This window comes from Cyclopterus lumpus, chromosome 1, assembly GCF_009769545.1.
Source record: "Cyclopterus lumpus isolate fCycLum1 chromosome 1, fCycLum1.pri, whole genome shotgun sequence".
Lineage (NCBI taxonomy): Eukaryota > Metazoa > Chordata > Actinopteri > Perciformes > Cyclopteridae > Cyclopterus > Cyclopterus lumpus.
In genome coordinates this window covers 23,787,714-23,808,222 of record NC_046966.1, presented here as the reverse complement: position 1 = coordinate 23,808,222, position 20,509 = coordinate 23,787,714, and the positions used below count along the sequence as shown (strand labels likewise).

At 44.2% G+C, this 20,509-nt stretch overlaps 2 protein-coding genes across 5 annotated transcripts in view; both read left to right on the top strand.

Moving 5' to 3' along the window:
• Nucleotides 1–20,509, top strand: part of LOC117732666 (E3 ubiquitin-protein ligase TRIM21-like) — a 703,346-nt gene that overhangs the window by 103,127 nt on the left and 579,710 nt on the right. The window lies entirely within an intron of this gene.
• akt3b (v-akt murine thymoma viral oncogene homolog 3b) lies at nucleotides 1,537–19,410 on the top strand. Of its 3 annotated transcripts, none has more exons than XM_034536051.1 (15): nucleotides 1,537–1,719; nucleotides 1,962–2,088; nucleotides 6,726–7,207; nucleotides 10,949–11,074; nucleotides 11,189–11,300; nucleotides 11,600–11,744; nucleotides 11,849–11,980; nucleotides 12,237–12,302; nucleotides 12,431–12,499; nucleotides 13,165–13,287; nucleotides 13,402–13,530; nucleotides 15,598–15,812; nucleotides 16,624–16,711; nucleotides 18,380–18,482; nucleotides 19,215–19,410. In XM_034536051.1, exons 3-15 carry the CDS (start codon nucleotides 7,162–7,164, stop codon nucleotides 19,298–19,300), a joined length of 1,440 nt encoding a protein of 479 aa, XP_034391942.1. In that variant the 5' UTR covers nucleotides 1,537–1,719; nucleotides 1,962–2,088; nucleotides 6,726–7,161; the 3' UTR covers nucleotides 19,301–19,410. The 3 variants fall into 3 exon arrangements, with proteins under 3 accessions (XP_034391942.1, XP_034391935.1, XP_034391928.1); XM_034536044.1 differs by having other exon boundaries at nucleotides 1,921–2,088; XM_034536037.1 differs by having other exon boundaries at nucleotides 1,537–2,088.

Sequence of the window (20,509 nt, the reverse complement as noted above, 5' to 3'; positions counted from 1 at the left end):
GTGCAAAATTATCCACAGGGTCGGTTTGATAGTTACACCAGTGGAAAAAAATATATCTATAACCGATATCTGCTGTGGGTCAAAAGGGAAGTGAAGTATAAATAAACGGAATCACATAAATCCAGCAGAGAGCGAGAGAGAGCGAGAGAGAGAGAGAGAGAGAGAGAGAGAGAGAGACACACACACACACACAACAAAAGCCTGGGACCACAAAAGCCCTGGATGCCATGAGGAGAGGGATGCTGCATTCAAGTACCCCCTGTAAAGTCCCACTTCCCACCAATGTTTGATGGTTTTTTTTTGCATTTATTTTGATAAATAGACTAGAGAGACTCTGGGACAATGGGATGGTAATTGTATTCGCTATTATCTGACATTTTATAGGATAAAAAATGGCTAAAAAATAAACTAAACAAAAAAAATGGCTAAAAATAAGAAAAGAAATAAGAAAAACAACAATTAGTTGCGGCCATCAAAAATGTCAAGATGCAAAAAAGCGAAACGTTTAACGTTCTCATGAGCAAGTTCCTCATTTCAGTCCATGTAAATCTTTATTTCATTCTTTAAATCTAACTTGAAGATATTGTATAATATATATATATATTGATAATGTAAAAATAACAACATCCACATAGATTTAAAAAAAATGGATTAAAGATTAAACTTTTTATTAGACATAATGTTGTTTTTCTTTGTCTTACGTGATAGTAATATGAATATCTTTTCAACACCCTTACACATGTTGTTTTTTCTTATTAAAATACACTTGCCACTTTTATTTTATAATATATACTTGTTTTAAAGTATGGTTATGTTTGTTGTTTACCATATTTATCTATTGTTGCACTATGTTGTCTATGTTTGTTATTTGTATCGTTTTACTGTTTTATTCTGTCTATGTTGATTGTTTTTATTATTTGTATTGTTGTATTCTATGTCTGTGTTTATTGTTTGTGTTATTTTAATGTTTTATTCTATGTCTATGTTTATTATTTGTATCGATTTATTCTGTTTATATTGATTGTTTTTATTTGTTTTATTGATTTATCCTCTTGTCTGTGTTTATTGCTTGTATTATTTGTGTTGTTTTATTGTTTTATTCTGCATATGTTGATTGTTTTTATTTGCTTTATTGTTTTATTCTATGTCTGTGTTTATTATTTGTATCGTTTTATTGTTTTATTATGTATATGTTGATTGTTTTTATTTGCTTTATTGTTTTATTCTATGTCTGTGTTTATTATTTGTATCGTTTTATTGTTTTATTATGTATATGTTGATTGTTTTTATTTGCTTTATTGTTTTATTCTATGTCTGTGTTTATTACTTGTGTTGTTTTATTGTTTTATAATATATCTATGTTTATTGTTACGCACCTTTTACCGAATCAAAGTCCTTGTTGGCCAATAATCGATTCTGATTCACTAAACTAAAGTGTGGAAAACAAGGCTTTTTATTATTTAAAGTATTTAGATACTTTTCATTTACAGCATCTTAATACTTCCTCCTCCACTGGCCAACTTCCTCCTGAGCCAGGGTGTGGAGGGGGGTGGGGGGGGGGGACCAGCGAACCAAGCACGAGCCACCGTATTTCCGACGGCCCCTGAACGCAGCAGGAGTCCTCCCAGTCAGATCTGGCTGAACGTGACGTGCCAACTTCGGAGCCCGAGCGAGGTTTTTCCTGGCGGAGCTGCGGAAGGGGAGCGGGAGCCTGAGCGGGTCTGTCTGTCTGTCCGTGTGCCTGTCTGCCTGCCTGCCTGTCTGCCTGCCTGCCTGCCGCCGCAGTCTCTCCGTCTGTCTGGACGCACACACACACGCGCGCACGCACGCACACGCGAGAAAATACCCTCCTCTTTTCTTTTTTTTTTTTTTTTTTCCGGCTCGCACGGCTCTGGACAACGGCATCATCACCATCATCAGCGGCTATGGATCCATCGCTGTCCTCCTCCTGTTTTCACCAGTGAGGGACGTTACTCCGTCGGATGCTCCAGTGCCCATAGAGGAGGAGGAGGAGGAGGAGGAGGAGGAGGGGAGAGAGGAGAGGAGGAAGAGGAGGAGGGGGCATCCTTGTCATTCTTCGACTACCAGGTGAAATAATTATTGTGATGTGCGTTGTGGGGTTGGTGTGTGTGTGTGTGTGTGTGTGTGTGTGTGTGTGTGTGTGTGTGTGTGTGTGTGTGTGTGTGTGTGTGTGTGTGTGTGGGGGGGGGGGGTTGTTTGTAGGACTATTGAGAGAAGGAAGGGGGAGGAAGCGGAGGGAGGGAGGGTGGGGGGGTCGTTGGGTTTTTTAGGGGGGAGGAGGGGGGGGAGCGGCGGAGGTTAGCTAGCTAGCTAGCTAGCTAACCGTTAGCTCGTTGCTTCGTCATTAGCCTGTCTGGGAGGGATGCGACGCCGGGGATGCTGCTGCTGCTGCTGCAGAAGGGAGGGGAGGAGGGCCGGTAACCGGTACCGGTACCGTCCGTCTGGCCTCGGCCCGTCTCCGTGATGGAACGATACCCCCTCTTCACCTCCCTCCCCACCGCCACTCCTCCTCCTCTTCTCTCCCCCTCCCCTCTCCACCACCCCCGGTTCTCCCATCCCCTTCAAACACACCGTCGAGATGTATAAATAAAACCGAGCAGACATTTAAAATAACGGTTTTCTAACGGCTGTCAGTTGGTCAGCTATGCTAACCAGCCCCCCCCTCCCCCTCCCCCCTCCCTCCCTCCCTCTCCCCCCAGCAGCCGAGCCATCACAGGCCGGCCTGCTGTACACAACCGTCTCCTTTAACACCTCTTTAATACCGGGGAGAGCCGGTTTATTAGTATGTGTATTATTATTATTGCTGTAACAGCGACCATTCGTCGCGACAGACCCCCCCCCCCCCTCTTCTTCTCCTTTCTCTCCAGGCGGTTACTCGGCGCGCGCCCGCGTATATAAATATAACGGGAGAGCGGATGTTGTTACGTAACGAGATAATGACACCACACGCCCTTGAAAACAAAAGCTGTTGTTTCGGTATTTGTTGGGTTTTTTTGCGGGTGCAGGATCTCAACACCCCCCCCTCATCACCCACCACCCCCCCTTAAAAAAATATCCCCGTCCGATGAAGCCAAAAAAAAAAGGGGTTGTTGAGGGAGGCGAGGAGGGGGGGGGGGGGGGTCTAGTGGTGCCGAAAGGGCCGCAGCAGCCCCCTGAAAACCCGGCTCCCGAAACACACAGCGGCTGCTCCCCGTCAGCCATTGTTTTTGTTGTCATAGGAAGGCTCTCCGCGTTTGTTTCCTCCTCGGATCCTCTCCGCTGACGGTGGAGGGGGGGGGGGGGGGGTCTGCCCTCCCCAACGTCTCCTGCAGCTTTGTAGCTCTAGTCATTATTGGAAATGTGGTTATTATTATCCCCCCCCCCCCCCCCCCAAAAAAATTATTAAAAAACCTCGAGGAGATAGCAGAGAGGGGGCCAGACTTTTGTTGCTTCATTATTACGTTTCTTTAACAATAATAATACTAGCTGTAGTGGGACATAAAGGTTAAAACAGCATATGGGTTATTGTGTGATTTAGAGCTGTGAATCAACCAAATGCAGTTTTAGCATTTAACCAGAAGTGCAAAACAAATAAGTAATTTACATACTGGATGTCTGGGATGTGAAATCAATACCACAGAGACAGTAATGTGGGTATGGATGTGCTGGGTGCATATAGTAATAACAGTATGGACAGGTTAACATGAAAACGGTGAGATATTTAAAAAAGAAATCAGGTAAAAACATACCGTTATAAAGGCAAGGCTTTTTTTTCTTTTCATATCGCATCTTTAAAGTCCAGAGTGACATGTGAGGAATATGTATACAACGTTTAATAAACAACGCATTGTGGCAGTGTGTGCGTTCACTTCATCAGGAGCTACAGGGCTGGGCGATAATATATTGTTTATGGGCTTTTAGCAGAATCGTATCGTGACAATTTAATGTTAAAGTGTTATCGTTCGCAGATCTGTCGCGCATTTTAATTATCGTGAAAAGCTGTATTAAAAAAACAAGCTGTACATAGATATGAAGACTTGTTTTCGTGTAATGCATAACAGTAGAAGATATTTCATCGTTTTGAAGCTCTTTGCACACATTTGGCATATTGTGATATATCTTTTTCATAAATATGTAATGCGGATTTAAGCCATATTGCCCACAGTATTAGAGCGTGCAGAGTTTTAATGACAGTTAGGACGTAGTGTTGTTTCTATTGCAACATGTACATGTGTAATCATCAGCTGTCCATTGGGACACAACCGCCAGAAAGAAGCAGTTCACTTTAGGATCTCAAGTAACACAAAATATACACTTAAGATAAAATAAAACTTTATTTATCTCCAGGGAAATTGTTGTGCGGCTATTGAAGTGCAAAGTGGGAAAACTTGCAAAAGAATCCCCTCCAGAAATTGTGTGGTTATTTTCTACCTTACTGATAATCTTTATAGTTTATATATTTGTATACAGTATATTTGTGATGTACTGTATATTAGAATATTTAGTGTCACACACACACACGCCACCCGACAGACCTCAAGTACGTCTCAATAATGCGTGTTTTAAAGTTAGTGGTTCGACAGGCGGAAAAAAAGCAATAATAAAGAATATATATGACTACTTATACAAGGAACGAATAACTGAGAGGCCAAAACAGAAACAGTTTGAACCATCTTGTTGCTTTGGTACACTCACTTCATTAACCTCCGTTACTGTTCCTGTAAAATAGTCCCGTTACATTTCAGCTGCGGCAGGATTTTGACTCGAGGTCCGAGGCCTCCATTAAAATAAGATGCAACTTCGCAGTAAAAGCAGGAGTCGGGTGTGAAGCGATCAGCAGCACTGGAGTCCGTATGCAAATTCAGGAGCCGCTCGGTTGTAAGACGTGACCGTTGGAAAGTGACCTGCGTGTGACCTCGGTGAGGTTTTAGGAAAACGCATGAGAGCTGCAGCTGCTGGATCAGAGGTGCGTTCAGGGCTCAGACGCTGCTGACAGACAGGTGGACCGAGAGATGCTGATGGTGAATACATGAGGTGTGAGGGGGGTGAAGGTGAAGAGAAGGCGGAGAGGAGAAGGAAAGGTGTTGGGGGCCAAGAGTACAAGGATTAAGGGAGGTCAGGTGTAGGGAATCTCCCTCCCGAGCGTTGTTTTAATGGTTTCCATTTCTAATTTCCCTCCGCCTTAACTGCTGATCCTAGACCAGTTTTGAGCATTGCTCACGCGCAAGGCCGCGAGTTGCGGCGCTGTCGCATTTCACAAATGATTTGTCGATTTTTGCAAAAATCGCAGATGAACGTGCGAGTTCCTAGACGGCTGTCGAATGGCCGCCGCGCACGGGCTGCACGTGCGTCCGCATGTATGAAAGATATGTAACGTGTCGCCGGAGGAAACGATGCTGCAAATCATCTACATTAAATATGGCTGTGAGAGGACAACACGTGCATGTTATGCATATAATACAACATCAGAAAAATCTCAATTGATTGATTAGTTGTAACGCAACAAGCCCAAATACATGTTTTCACATAGCTTAAACCCCCCCAAAAATATTAGATTTACTTTCATATATGAAAAAGAAAAGCAGCAAATCGTCTCATTCAAGAGGTTGAAACCAGCAAATGTTATATTTTTTGTTTTTTTTTAAATAAAAGGAAGGACTGAAGGAGTTAGTGAGGAAAAGGAGGAAGGCAGAGAGAAGGAGGGAAGGAGGTACCAGACTTATGTGAGGCAGGAGAAGCGTAATGATGGAGGGTGAGAAAGAAGGAGGGGACGAGATAAAGTTGAGGTAAAAGTAGTCGGCGAAGGACTGATGAGAGAAGGAAGGGAAGGAGAGGAGTTAGTGTGGAGGGGAGGGAAGGACAGGGAAGAGGAGGTGAAGAAGTTCGGAGTAGTCGAGGAAGGAATAATGGAGAGAAGGAGAAACGAGGGAACGGAGGATGGGGAAGAGGATGGTGACGATGATGTGAGGAGGCAAGGATGGAGAGATGAAGGAGTGAGGTAAAGGAGGAAGTGTGAGGTGGCAAGGAGGTAGAAAGGGAGGGAGGGAGGGTAGGGAAGGTTGTGGGGAGAAGTGGTTAGTGAATAAGGAAGAGAAGAAGAAAGGAGGCGAAGAGGTGAATGATGTGAGGAAGCAAGGAATTGGAGAAGGAGAGAGGCAGGTAAAGGAAGTAAAGTAGAGCCTGTTGAGAACAGAGGTGAAGAAAGGAAGGGATTGAGGGAGGGAACAAGGGATGAGGAGGTAAAAGACAGTTAGGGAAGGACTCAAGGAAAGGGGGAGGCAAGAGGGAAGGAGGTGAGTTATTCAGGACCAAAGGGATGAAGAAGAGTTAAAAAGTTGGAGGACAAGTAGTTAGGAAAGGACCGATGGAAGGAAGGAAGGAGAGGAAGGGGAAGAGGAGGAGACCATGTGAGGGGGCAAGGAAGTGGAGAAGGAGTGAGGAAAGTAGGGCGGGAGGTTAAGAGGGACGAGAGGAGTTTAAAAGAAAAGAAAGAAAGTTGGAGAGGTAGTTGAGGAAATACTGATGAAGACAAGGAAGGAAAGAAAGAAAGAAAGGAATGAGAGGAAAAGGAGAGTGCGAGGAGGCAAGGAACAAGGACGTAAGGAGACAGGAAGTGTGTCTAAGGCTCTGAACAATAAGTGGCGGCCTGCTGTGTGAAGGAAACTATCCACTGACCCGTTTTGTTTTCTGCCCTCTCTCCTTTCTCTGCCTCCGTTTCCTTCCAGGCTGACTCACCGCTGGAGCGCCTGAACACAGAAGAAGAAGAAGAAGAAGAAGAAGAAGCTTGAAAGGGCGAGGGAGAGAGGAAAAGAAACAGAGTAAGAGAAGGAAGGAGGGAGGGAGAGAAAAACTAAAAACCTAGAGGTGAGGAGGAGGAGGTGAGGTTGGGTCGGCGAGAGGAGGGAAGAGAAAGTGATCGTAGGGAAGAGAGAGAGAGAAAGATAGAGAGACACTGGGGGGACAACACAACAGATCTGAGGTCAGGTGAGAGCGGGCGCAGGCAGGTTGTAGGTCGGAGGTCAAGCGGCGGTCAGGCGGACGGCTGCTTTTCCCGCTACTTCCTCCTCCCCCCCCCCACCCCACCCCCCACCCACAACAACTGTCCCTCCACCGCCACCACACTGGGCGAACTGGGAGCACTGGTGACGAGGAGAAGCCACCATGAGCGACCAGAACGTCATCAAGGAAGGCTGGGTCCAGAAAAGAGGTGAGGAGCAACGTTTTTTACGTTTTCTACTTTGTCATCGTGACAAAATATTAAATATTCACATCTTCAACGCGATCGTTAACGGGCCCGTTGGAGAAATACTGAGAACCACGGCACCACATGTGGATTAATCCGCCACTAAAAAGGGCACTATTTCCCCTCGTTTGAATTAAAGCGACCAGCTGTTTCAGGAAATTACTTAAAGCAAAAATAACCTACTTTTAGAGGAAATTTAACTCCAATATTTGTGACCTTTTTTTTGTATTTATATCTTCATAAGGAACCAATGTAGTCGTGTTTGGACATGTTCAGATCATAAGAGACGCATCGTTATTTAAATAAGTGGCTCATTTCTTTATGCTGAATCTGTGTGGTAAATATTGACGTAAACATCTCGTACCATCGAGCGATTAATGACGTAGGAGGGCTGAGAACCGAAAAATATGAGGATATCAGCGAGCTAAAAAAAACACATAGTCTGACAATTACTTTTTCTAATTGAATCGTTCAAAGAAGAAAAAAAAATGGAAAGAGACCAAAAAGTTTGGAGCGTCAGCTAAAAACATTGTTTGATTTAAAAAATAAATAAAAAGCTTTTATTATTACTGTCGGGTCCCAATTCCATAATGCACATTAATTCTATATATAGTGTGTGTTTTACGCATCGTTAAACTTTACTTTTTACACGTTAAACTTTACTTTAATTAATGTGACTTTGAAATCGACCTGAAAGACTTATTTTTAAAAATGTTTTAAACATGATAAGAAAAGCCAAATGTTGAACATGTTTTTGTGAGCGTTGCATTGTGGGACAAAAGCACTAATGAATATACTTCATTTTGTAAATGAATCGACGTGAACACACACACGCGCGTTATAATTTAAACAGTTCAAACGCACAAAACAACGTGAAACTGGCTAAATATATAATGACTTATGGCAGTCCTGCGCTGCATGGTTTATGTCTCTTTCTCTCGTCAGAGCGTTTGATTGGTTGATAGCCGCCAGGCCCCTGTCGTCGTGACTTTGAGACAGAAAACACGACTTCTTGGTTGTTGCAAACACCAAAAAGATGTTTTTATTCTCGGCTCGGTGTGGACACACGGCCTAAGCCACCCGAGTGGGCTCGAGGAACAGCCCCTCCAAACAATGGTTGTTTACCTGCCAGACGGCGAGCAGGGCGGCAGGCCAGGCTGATTATTTCCCACAGTGATTTAGTGTGTGTGTGTGTGTGTGTGTGTGCTAGAGGTGTGTTTGTCTGGCTGGCAGGCAGGGGGAAGTTTCTCTGTGGCACTATGAGCTTCCAGAGGATGACCTAACACTCTGGTTCCTTCCTCTCTCTCTCTCTCTCTCTCTCAGCCCCACAAGTCCCCGTTTTGTTTATTGCACCTCCGGGTGCTCTTATAATTCAGCCCTGACGGCCCCCAAACGGCAGCTCTCCGGGGTCGTTTGAGTTCAAAACGCACAGTTCACACGCGGTTCAGGGCGGTTTGTTAAACCGCGTCGTGAAAAAACGCTTTTAATGTGGAGCAACTTTATTGTCCCGCGCTGGTGGAGAGACTCGTTCAACCAGCTGATAGAAATGTTCTTTTAGACCTTTTTTTTTCTACTCACTGCTTCAACAACACTTGTAATTAACTAAATGTTAACTTTGGGGTCACGAGAGACCTTTAATGTGAAAAACCAAAAAGGAATTCAACTTTTTGTTCACTTTTTAATGCACTGCTCGTGGGTCGGCACTCGATACGCAACGTTATGGTATCGGGAAGGAACAAAGGGGGTCCAGGTTGTACCTTTTCAGTCCCGATACCTGGGCTTCAGGTACCGATCCAAGAGGCTTCATGCATCACTGCCTGGAGGAGACTGGGGGGGTCCATGCTTCTGTAGCTCTGTTGATGTGTTGCATTGGATCTTGTGTCTATAATTCACGCACTCTTCAGTTTTTCTGACGTAGCCGCTGTGTCGTTCTGCTCAGTTCGGTTTTACGGACCACAGCATAGTTTTGTCTTTTTTTTTTTATCCTTGTGGTTCTCGTTAAAATGTTTTCGAGTGTTTCTGAACGGTCCCGCTGGGTCGCCTTTTTTAAACATCTGTAGCTCAGCGGTCGGTCCTTTAAAAAACCGAAGAGCAGCGTATAACGCGCTCACAGCCTTTGAGTCCATCTGTGTGAACCAGGAAACTCTGGTTGTATAGAAGTCTATGCTTCATGTGTTAAAGCTGCATTCTCTCTCCTGACCACCAGGGGGCGACTCCTCTGGTTGTATAGAAGTCTGTGCTTCATGTGTTAAAGCTGCATTCTCTCTCCTGACCACCAGGGTGCGACTCCTCTGGTTGTATAGAAGTCTGTGCTTCATGTGTTAAAGCAGCATTCTCTCTCCTGACCAACAGGGGGCGACTCCTCTGGTTGTATAGAAGTCTATGCTTCATGTGTTAAAGCTGCATTCTCTCTCCTGACCACCAGGGGGCGACTCCTCTGGATGTATAGAAGTCTATGCTTCATGTGTTAAAGCTGCATTTTCTCTCCTGACCACCAGGGGGCGACTCCTCTGGTTGTATAGAAGTCCGTGCTTCATGTGTTAAAGCAGCATTCTCTCTCCTGACCAACAGGGGGCGACTCCTCTGGTTGTATAGAAGTCTATGCTTCATGTGTTAAAGCTGCATTCTCTCTCCTGACCACCAGGGGCCGACTCCTCTGGTTGTATAGAAGTCTATGCTTCATGTGTTAAATTTATTTATTAAGTAAAATAAATAAATTAAATTAAATTAAATAAATTAAAGGAATAAAAGGAATAAATAAATAATTTAAATAGGCTGAAGAACTAATAATTGTCCACTCCTCAGTAGAGTTTCAAGTGTTTTGAAACTGGTTTCCTCCGTTAGCTCTGCAGCTAACATGCCGTCACGGTCGCTAAATGAAAACTGCGTAGTATTTGCCATCAAAATCAATTTTTCTAATGATCTCCACATTTTCGTTTTTTTTTTTCTTCCTTTTAGCTTGAGCGCTGCCACCTGAAAGGGCCACGTTGTGTTCAGGGTCACGTCAACGTTCATACTGTAAAGCATGGCCGCGCTTGCTAGCTGTCTTTGCCTGCAAAGGGTTAATGTTTGTGCCTCGGCTCTGGTTTCTAATGCGTTTCGGAGGCAGTTGGATAACAATGAATGAGAAGCCGATGTCGAACCAATGAATGGGAGCCCGAAGCGTTGGCTAAACAACCGGCGACAACGCTGCTCATAAACAAAGCTTCCAATGCAGCCTTGTGAAAGTAAAACGGACCACGACGCGAGATCAAATGTTTTTAACTCGCATTACAGACTCGGCTTAACATTACTAGGAAAGGGGGATAATAAACACATAAACAAACAAATGTGTTGTGATCTGCCTGTTTTTATTTCACAATATTCATCTGAAAACGTCGAAAGGATTAAAATATATTAATTGTCATAAGCCGAGTGAAGAAGAAGAAAGAGAATTCAAAATGTCACATCGGCATCTTTCTGTCTCGCTTTTTCTCTGTTCAACAAATTTACATATTTAGACATATTCCCAAGATAATCCCTATATGCCTTTTTTAAAATGACTTTAAATGTTCCTGAGACCGCCGTTGGTTCACTGGGCGGAAAAAAGACGCTTTAATTAACCGACACGCTCGTCGACGCCAGACGTCCAGACAGGAAGTAACCTGTCGACCTCCTCTCTCTCTCTCTCTCTCTCTCTCTCTCTCTCTCTCGCCCTCGCTGCAGGTGAGTACATCAAGAACTGGCGACCGCGCTACTTCCTGCTGAAGACAGACGGCTCTTTCATCGGCTACAAGGACAAACCGCAGGACTCTGACCTGGCCTACCCGCTCAACAACTTCTCCGTAGCAAGTAGGTCCCACGGCCAGAGGCCTCGGGCGCATACATCATACACCGGATCACGCACATCATTTTCTCTCTCTCTCTCTCTCTGTGTGTGTGTGTGTGTGTGTGTGTGACCATTAGAATGCCAGCTGATGAAGACGGAGCGGCCCAAGCCGAACACCTTCATCATCCGCTGTCTGCAGTGGACCACGGTCATCGAGAGGACCTTTCACGTCGACACTCCCGATGAGAGGTGCGCCGCCAGACTCCGCCTCCTTTTCTCACGCTCTGTTTTTTTAAAAATTATAATTTAACACAGGGAGGAGAAAAAAAACTAGCTGAAGAAAAATAGGTCTTGAAATATCTGGGGGAAACTACTGGCTTGTGTTATTTCTGAGATGATGATGATCGGCAGCCATCGGTCATCAAAAGTCTAAATGGTGTCACTCAAATCCCAATTAACAGTTTTAGGTTTACACACACAGAGAAGTTTGCCTTTGTTTTTTGTTGCATAACAATAAACACCTTTGTTGTTGTTGTTGTGACTCTCAGGGACGAGTGGGCCGAGGCCATCCAGATGGTAGCCGAGTCTCTGGCCAAGCAGGAGGAGGAGGGCATCCTGAGCAGCCCCACCTCCCAGATCGAGAACGTCAACGAGGAGGAGATGGACACCTCCATTGGCCACTACAAACGAAAGGTGGCCATCTTTTCTTTCTTTTTTTAAATGTTGGAGAAAAAAAAAAAGATGGAAGTTGAATGACGGAGAACCCGTTTTCTTCATCCCATCGGTTTTTTTTTCAGACAATGAACGACTTCGACTATCTGAAGCTTCTGGGCAAAGGCACTTTTGGGAAAGTCATTCTGGTGAGGGAGAAGGCGAGCGGCACCTACTACGCCATGAAGATCCTCAAGAAGGAAGTCATCATCGCCAAGGTCCCCCTTTTTGGTTCCATCAGATTATAAATAACAAAGAGTTATTCTGTTCTTTCTGGTCACTGGATCCAAATGACGAAAGTAATATAAACGCATCGCCTTCAGTGTCAAATATTCGGCATGTACCTGTTTATTCTCGGGTGTCCATATTTAGAAAGATCCGTCGGGGTGAACACCGGTGCATTAGCGTGATGTTCGCACGCCTCCCCCCTAATCACCATCTCCCTTTGTGTGTCTTCCCCCCCCCCCATCACAGGACGAAGTCGCTCACACGCTCACAGAAAGTAGGGTATTAAAAAACACTCGGCATCCATTCCTAACTGTGAGTATCATCAGCGTGCAAACGATTTGTGTTGGAGTGAATAGAAAGGAAGGCCGCACTGAATTCAGACCACTCCTCGTTCCTAAATGTGTGTGTTTTAAAAAAAAAAAGAATCTCTCTCTCCGCAGTCTCTGAAGTACTCGTTCCAGACGAAGGACCGGCTGTGCTTTGTAATGGAGTACGTCAACGGAGGAGAGGTGAGAAAACGTCAACGGCTCTCTCTTTTTTTTCTTCTTTTTTTTTTTAGGTGTTTTTTGATGCCGGCAGATGTTCCGCCTTATTTCAACGCGGAAGTTATTTCAAGCGTTTCTTGAAGGACGACGACTGTATTCAAAGAGCTCCGCTCCTCTCACTGAGGGCTGGGCGTGGTCTGATGGCATCAAATGATCAATCCCAAGGCTTTAAAGCCACCAGAGAGAGATGCACAATATGTTTATTTATTTATTTTCAAGTGAGTTCAAAGCCAGAGGCACTTTTTGTTGATTACAGTCTTCGAAGATCTGTGTTTTGAGTTTAGTCGCATGGACTTTAAATTAAATGAACGACGCCAAAACGGCATCAGAGTCTGCGAGTTGAGGCTATAAATAGAGACACGAGCCTCGATGTGATTGGATGCAACGAGTCACCCGGGAATCAGCCCGGTCGATCATGAAGGATGAATGAATAAGAAAATATTGATACAACTGCGTACGTTTTTGTGATTCCAGGTTCAATCCTCTGAAACACAGTATCGATTTTGAATCGATGGTTTAGTGAATTTACAGCCTCTCTCTAAATATAAATATATATATATATATGTATATTCCTCTGAGACGTCTCAGGTGTTTGAACTCGTCTTCCTCTCTCTTCTCTCTCCCGGCAGCTGTTTTTCCATTTGTCAAGAGAAAGAGTATTTTCGGAGGACCGCACTCGTTTCTACGGCGCCGAGATCGTCTCCGCTCTGGACTACCTACATTCTGCCAAGATCGTCTATCGGGACCTGAAGGTAAACTACACCTGGCTGAGGATGCCGTGAGGAAGAAACTCGCGGAAACACAGAAAAGGGGGTCGTGTTTAAAAAAATAAAAAATAAAATCCCCTCTCTCGTCCTCTTTACCAGCTGGAGAACCTCATGTTGGACAAGGACGGCCACATTAAGATCACCGACTTTGGCCTCTGCAAAGAAGGCATCACCGACACTGCCACCATGAAGACCTTCTGTGGGACACCGGAGTACCTGGCTCCTGAGGTCAGAGGTCACACGAGCTATGACGCTTTTAGGTTGTACAGAATCCCTCTTTGCACATGAAGGGTTTGTTTTGGACTGTTTGGACCAGAAGAGACAAAGATCCCTCTGAGCAGCAGGTTCCTGTTTCAGTGTCGAGTGTTTCACAATAATGCAGCTTTATTAGTCGCCCCCTGGTGGTCAGTAGAGAGAATGCAGCTTTAACACATGAAGCATAGACTTCTATACAACCAGAGGAGTCGCCCCCTGGTGGTCAGGAGAGAGAATGCAGCTTTAACACATGAAGCATAGACTTCTATACAACCAGAGGAGTCGCCTCCCTGGTGGTCAGTAGAGAGAATGCAGCTTTAACACATGAAGCATAGACTTCTATACAACCAGAGGAGTCGCCCCCTGGTGGTCAGTAGAGAGAATGCAGCTTTAACACATGAAGCATAGACTTCTATACAACCAGAGGAGTCGCCCCCTGGTGGTCAGGAGAGAGAATGCAGCTTTAACACATGAAGCATAGACTTCTATACAACCAGAGGAGTCGCCCCCTGGTGGTCAGTAGAGAGAATGCAGCTTTAACACATGAAACATAGACTTCTATACAACCAGAGGAGTCGCCCCCTGGTGGTCAGGAGAGAGAATGCAGCTTTAACACATGAAGCATAGACTTCTATACAACCAGAGGAGTCGCCCCCTGGTGGTCAGTAGAGAGAATGCAGCTTTAACACATGAAACATAGACTTCTATACAACCAGAGGAGTCGCCCCCTGGTGGTCAGGAGAGAGAATGCACCTTTAACACATGAAGCATGGACTTCTATACAACCAGAGGAGTCGCCCCCTGGTGGTCAGTAGAGAGAATGCAGCTTTAACACATGAAGCATAGACTTCTATACAACCAGAGGAGTCGCCCCCTGGTGTTCAGGAGAGAGAATGCAGCTTTAACGCATGAAACATAGACTTCTATACAACCAGAGGAGTCGCCCCCTGGTGTTCAGGAGAGAGAATGCAGCTTTAACACATGAAACATAGACTTCTATACAACCAGAGGAGTCACCCCCTGGTGGTCAGTAGAGAGAATGCAGCTTTAACACATGAAGCATAGACTTCTATACAACCAGAGGAGTCGCCCCCTGGTGGTCAGGAGAGAGAATGCAGCTTTAACACATGAAACATAGACTTCTATACAACCAGAGGAGTCACCCCCTGGTGGTCAGTAGAGAGAATGCAGCTTTAACACATGAAGCATAGACTTCTATACAACCAGAGGAGTCGCCCCCTGGTGGTCAGTAGAGAGAGGATGCAGTTTTAACACATGAAGCACAGACTTCTATACAACCAGAGGAGTCGCCCCCTGGTGTTCAGGAGACAGAATGCAGCTTTAACGCATGAAACATAGACTTCTATACAACCAGAGGAGTCGCCCCCTGGTGGTCAGTAGAGAGAATGTAGCTTTAACACATGAAGCATAGACTTCTATACAACCAGAGGAGTCGCCCCCTGGTGGTCAGGAGAGAGAATGCAGCTTTAACACATGAAACATAGACTTCTATACAACCAGAGGAGTCGCCCCCTGGTGGTCAGTAGAGAGAATGCAGCTTTAACACATGAAGCATAGACTTCTATACAACCAGAGGAGTCGCCCCCTGGTGGTCAGTAGAGAGAATGTAGCTTTAACACATGAAGCATAGACTTCTATACAACCAGAGGAGTCGCCCCCTGGTGGTCAGTAGAGAGAATGTAGCTTTAACACATGAAGCATAGACTTCTATACAACCAGAGGAGTCGCCCCCTGGTGGTCAGTAGAGAGAATGTAGCTTTAACACATGAAGCATAGACTTCTATACAACCAGATAGAGATAATTGAATTCCTTTTTTGGTGGCAAAACTATTTGTGATGTCTGAATTCTTTTTGAAATCTTTGTTAAAATAGTCATTGAAGGAAAGAAGAAAAACATCAATATAACAGCTGATTGTGTACAATATCACACAGTTAATGTGCGATGTATAAGTTCTGCGTTTCCCCCCCGTTTCTTAGCTCTTACAGCACATTTGGTTAATGTCTGCCGTGTGTCACCAGGTGCTGGAGGACAACGACTACGGCCGGGCGGTGGACTGGTGGGGTTTGGGCGTGGTGACGTACGAGATGATGTGCGGCCGCCTGCCGTTCTACAACCAGGACCACGAGAAGCTGTTCGAGCTCATCCTCATGGAGGAGATCAAGTTCCCGAGGACGCTGTCGGCCGACGCCAAGTCGTTGCTGTCGGGGCTGCTCATCAAGGACCCCAACAAACGGTACACACACACACTGTACACACACACACACACACACACACACACACACACACACACACACACACACACACAACCAATCGGCTTGTATTCATATTTGTGATCTCCTTTTGAAAGGTAAGAAGGAATATGAATCCATTATAAGTACGCCTGTTATTACCATTCCGGAGTAAATGGAGATGCAATAAAGAAAAAAACATGATTTTATATTACCTTTTATATGGGAAATAATGCAACTAATTGTCTTTATTCTAAACTACAACTGTGACTGTAAACATCAATGAAAATACACTAAAATACACCAGTTATGATACAATTCATAAAGTTATAATCCTTTGAACGCGACTTGCTTGTATTACATTTTGTACGATTTAATCGTTAAAATACTTTGTAATAAGAAATAGTTTGGACAATATAATGAGAATAATAATAGTACATTCAACAGGGTAAAGCAATTATAGCGTTAAAAAACGTAACAATTTACACAAAAGAATCAATATAGTCAATTAAATTAGAGGTTCAGCAGCCCAGATTCAAAACAGTACAACGACATTTTTAGGACCCTGTTTCTTTTTTCTGTCTCCACATTAGTGTGATAACTGGTATTCAGAAGGAGGGGGAGGGGGTAATACATGATGTTATACTTGTGATTGTCTCGCAGCTTCACAGAGCGAACCCGTTCACCCCGTCGAGTTATTTTGGGATGCGTATAGCAGGTGGATATTCTGGGGTCCATTGATGGGAGACGTTTCATGTTTTTGATGTCTGGCTTCGACCGTCTTTCTTCCTTCCTTTCCTCTTTTCCTCTTGACAGGCTGGGCGGCGGACCGGATGACGCCAAGGAGATCATGCGACACAGTTTCTTCAACGCCGTCGACTGGCAGGACGTCTACGACAAGAAGGTGAGGGCAGGATTTATTCAACAACAAAACAAAAAAAACAAAAAAACAACGGCCGTATATACCTGAGGTATTCTGGTATCAGGGTTACCTCATTTCTTTTCTTTTTTATTTATTCATGTGGTTTAAAAGAAGCCTGGCTGGGATGTGTCGAGTCCAAAATAGAACACAAAAAGAACCGAATTACCTCATCTCGGTCTCATTTAACGACGTAAAGCGAACATCACCGGGTCCTCTTTCCTCTTCCTGTTCACGTCAGACACGTGTTTTACTCATTTAGTACCTAGATGTGTTCACACATGGCACCCGATGGTTTCTTTTAGTTATCTTTTAAGTCGTTATTATGAATCCCAGATACCTGACTTCACACGTACTAAATTAAAATACAGCAATACAACACAGTAGAGATACTCTATTACGAGCATAGGTCCTGCGGTTACCTTGCATCAAAATATACTTTAAATATACATTAATGAATGGAGCGGAATCAGAATGATATATATTTGATTATTAGATTAGAACCGGTGGAGCTCAATTATTAAATTTAAATACTGCCGGTAAAATAATTGAATAAATCATGAATAATTTGTTGATAATATTTTTTTGTATTTATCTGATTCTGCAAAATGACGATAAGTCTGAAATAAAATGGAGTAAAAGTATAAAGCGGGATAAAATAGAAATATTCAAGTAAAGTAAATGTATCTTAACATTTTACTTAAACCCCCAGAAAACAACGCACAGACGTAAATGATCCCTCACTAGAAATGTGCGTCTGGATTCTCTCATCCTGTTGTGTTCGTTTCTGAGCGTCAGCCCTTGATTTAAAAAAAACAAAAAAAACGTCGCCACCGGGTGCCAGAATGTAAGCTCGCCATCAGGAGGTAGCCATGGAAACGGCTCGCGCAGCGCCGAGAAGGAGAAACACAAACATAGCGAGAGGAAAGAGCAAAGCTCGGGCGAATCTGGAGGTTTGCTTTCAAAACGCTGGAGGAGGAGGAGGAGGAGGAGGAGGAGGAAGAAGAAGAGGAAGAAGAAGAGAAGGAGGAGGAAGAGGAAGAAGAAGAGGAGGAAGAGAAGGAAGAGGAGGAGGAGGAGGAGGAGGAGGAAGAGGAAGAAGAAGAAGAAGAAGAAGAAGAAGAAGAAGAAGAAGAAGAAGAAGAAGAAGAAGAAGAAGAGGAGGAAGAGAAGGAAGAGGAGGAGGAGGAGGAAGAGGAAGAAGAGGGGGAGGAAGAGAAGGAAGAGGAGGAGGAAGAGGAGGAGGAAGAGGAAGAAGAGAAGGAGGAAGAGGAAGAAGAGGAGGAGGAGGAGGAAGAGGAAGAAGAAGAGGAGGAAAAGGAAGAGAAGGAAGAGAAGGTGGAGGAGGAGGAGGAGGAGGAGGAGGAAGAAGAAGGAGGAGGAGACAACTTTTAATGTTGTGTTTATAAACCGAAACAGACAAATCCTGCTCGCTTTGGCTTTTTTATTTTTTTATTTATATATATATATATATATTTTTTTTTTTTTTTAATTTTTTTTTTTTTTTAATGTATTTATATATATATTTTTAGTATTTATTTTTATATATATTTTTATTTATTTATTTATTTAACTCTCACACGACCAGCTCAGCAATCACCCGTCACGTCACTGACACCTGTCTGTCACCTTCTACTTCCTGTCTTGTTCCAGCTGGTCCCGCCTTTCCAGCCCCAGGTCAGCTCGGAAACGGACACGCGCTACTTCGATGAGGAGTTCACAGCACAGACCATCACCATCACCCCGCCGGAGAAATGTAAGCACGCCTTTTATGAACGTGAACGTTCAGTCCACTGATGCAATATTATTATTTATTAATTATGTGGGGGAAAATGTGTTTTTTTTTATTTTTAGAATATCGTAATTGAGAATTTCTGCTTTATTTTAATGACTTGATATCAATTGTCCAGCAGGATTCAAGTTAAAGTGCTTTTTGCTATTTGAGACGATTTTAAAGATTTTAAAAAAATATTGAGATGAAGTTCAACCGCAGCCCCGTGAATCTGGGTTTTGTTCCAACCGGGGGAACCGGATCCCACGGGGAAAAAACCTGCGCTCAAAACCAGCACCCACAGTCCCATGAGAGCATTCCTGCTTATTCGGGTTATTTTTTATAACAACTAAAAAAGGACTAAAACACTTTTACTGCTGTCGTCTCAAAACTGGGGCGGTTCCAGAAATACTTCGTCCCCCCGATTAGTCACTAAAACACGAGGAAACAGTGTCCACGTATGTATTGTTATAAAAAATGACAAGTATTGTCTGGTTAATCTCACATATTCTTTTTAATTAAATGCAGTGTACATTTTAACCTACAGGTGGCGATAGATAGAAATCAGGCAAAGCTATATACGATGCTACATTTTAAGGTCCGTGACTGTGGGTCGAGCTCGATGGTCGAACGTGGATAGAAGTCACATGACGTACGTGTGTGTAAGGCCGGCGTGTGTGTGTGTGTGTGTGTGTGTGTGTGTGTGTGTCCCTGCAGACGACGAGGACGGGATGGACGCGGCGGACAACGAGCGAAGGCCTCATTTCCCACAGTTCTCCTACTCGGCCAGCGGGCGGGAGTGAGCGTCTCCGAGCCCCCCGGCCGGCCAGGCACCGTCCCCCCATTCTGTGGCCATTCTGAGGAAAACACGTAGCCATTTTAGGAAAAAAAACAAAACAAACAACAACAAAAATACCAGTCTCCCCTCTTTTTTCTCCTTCTCTGCCTCCTCACAGACGGGGAGAAGTCTTTTTAGGGACTTTAAAAGAGGTTTTTTGCACAGTGGGATAGACTCCAGCCGGTCTCCCCACACTAAAAAAAAAAAAAAAAATATATATATATATATATATATATATATATATAAGTCTCCTACATTTTCAGCGCTATTTACTGCAGAAGGCAATGTTTTTGTTATTTATTTTTTTCCGTCAGTATTAAGTTGTCGACCCGAGTTTGTTTATGCCCCCCCCCCCCCCCCCCCCCCCCCCCCCTTTTTTTTCTTCTTCTTCTTCTTCTTCTTTCTTCTTTTGACTTTTTTGCACTTGGTTTGGAAGAGCCGTTTTAGGGAACAAAAAACCAAAAATGTTGCCTTACGTGTGCAGATGTTTCGTATCATACCGACAGGGTGTTTTGGTTTTTCTTTTCTTTATTTCCGGGGAGGGAGGGGCCGTGTTTTTCGGGTGTGGGGGGGGGGGAGGGGGGGTTGTGAGTCATTCTTAGTTGAGAATAAGTGCATGGCTCGTGGTTCACTCCAAGAAAAAAAAAAAAACTTAACATTTTTTTTCTTTCTCATACATTCGCCATGGCGGCGCCCCCCTCCCCCCACCCCCCCCTCAATCCCATGGCGATGAGGTCACCGCCTACCGGAGGGGGAAAGACAGAAAGAAAGAAAGGACGAGTCTGTATCATTCCTCTCATCGTTGCAGTCTTACTACTTTGCGCTCGTATTTTTTTCAACCCATGTGTTTTTTTTGTTTTTGTTTTTCCGCACTTTTTTTTGTGGTTATTTCTTTGAAACAGGAAAACACTAAACTGCCAGAAACTGCACAGTTCACTCAGGCGCCACAGAGCACAACCGCGTTCAAACTCAAGCTAACCGCTCCAGCTTTCCACAGCCGGCAAAGGGAACGAGGCCTTTTCTCTCTGCTTACTCACCGCTCCTCCTCCTCCTCCTCCTCTTCCTCTTCTTCACCTCCGCTCCTTGTCTCCTCATCGTAGCTGTAGGACTAGTGGAATGGTTGTTTACACAGGGACATGTGGCTTAATGTATGTATGTATGTAACGTATGTATG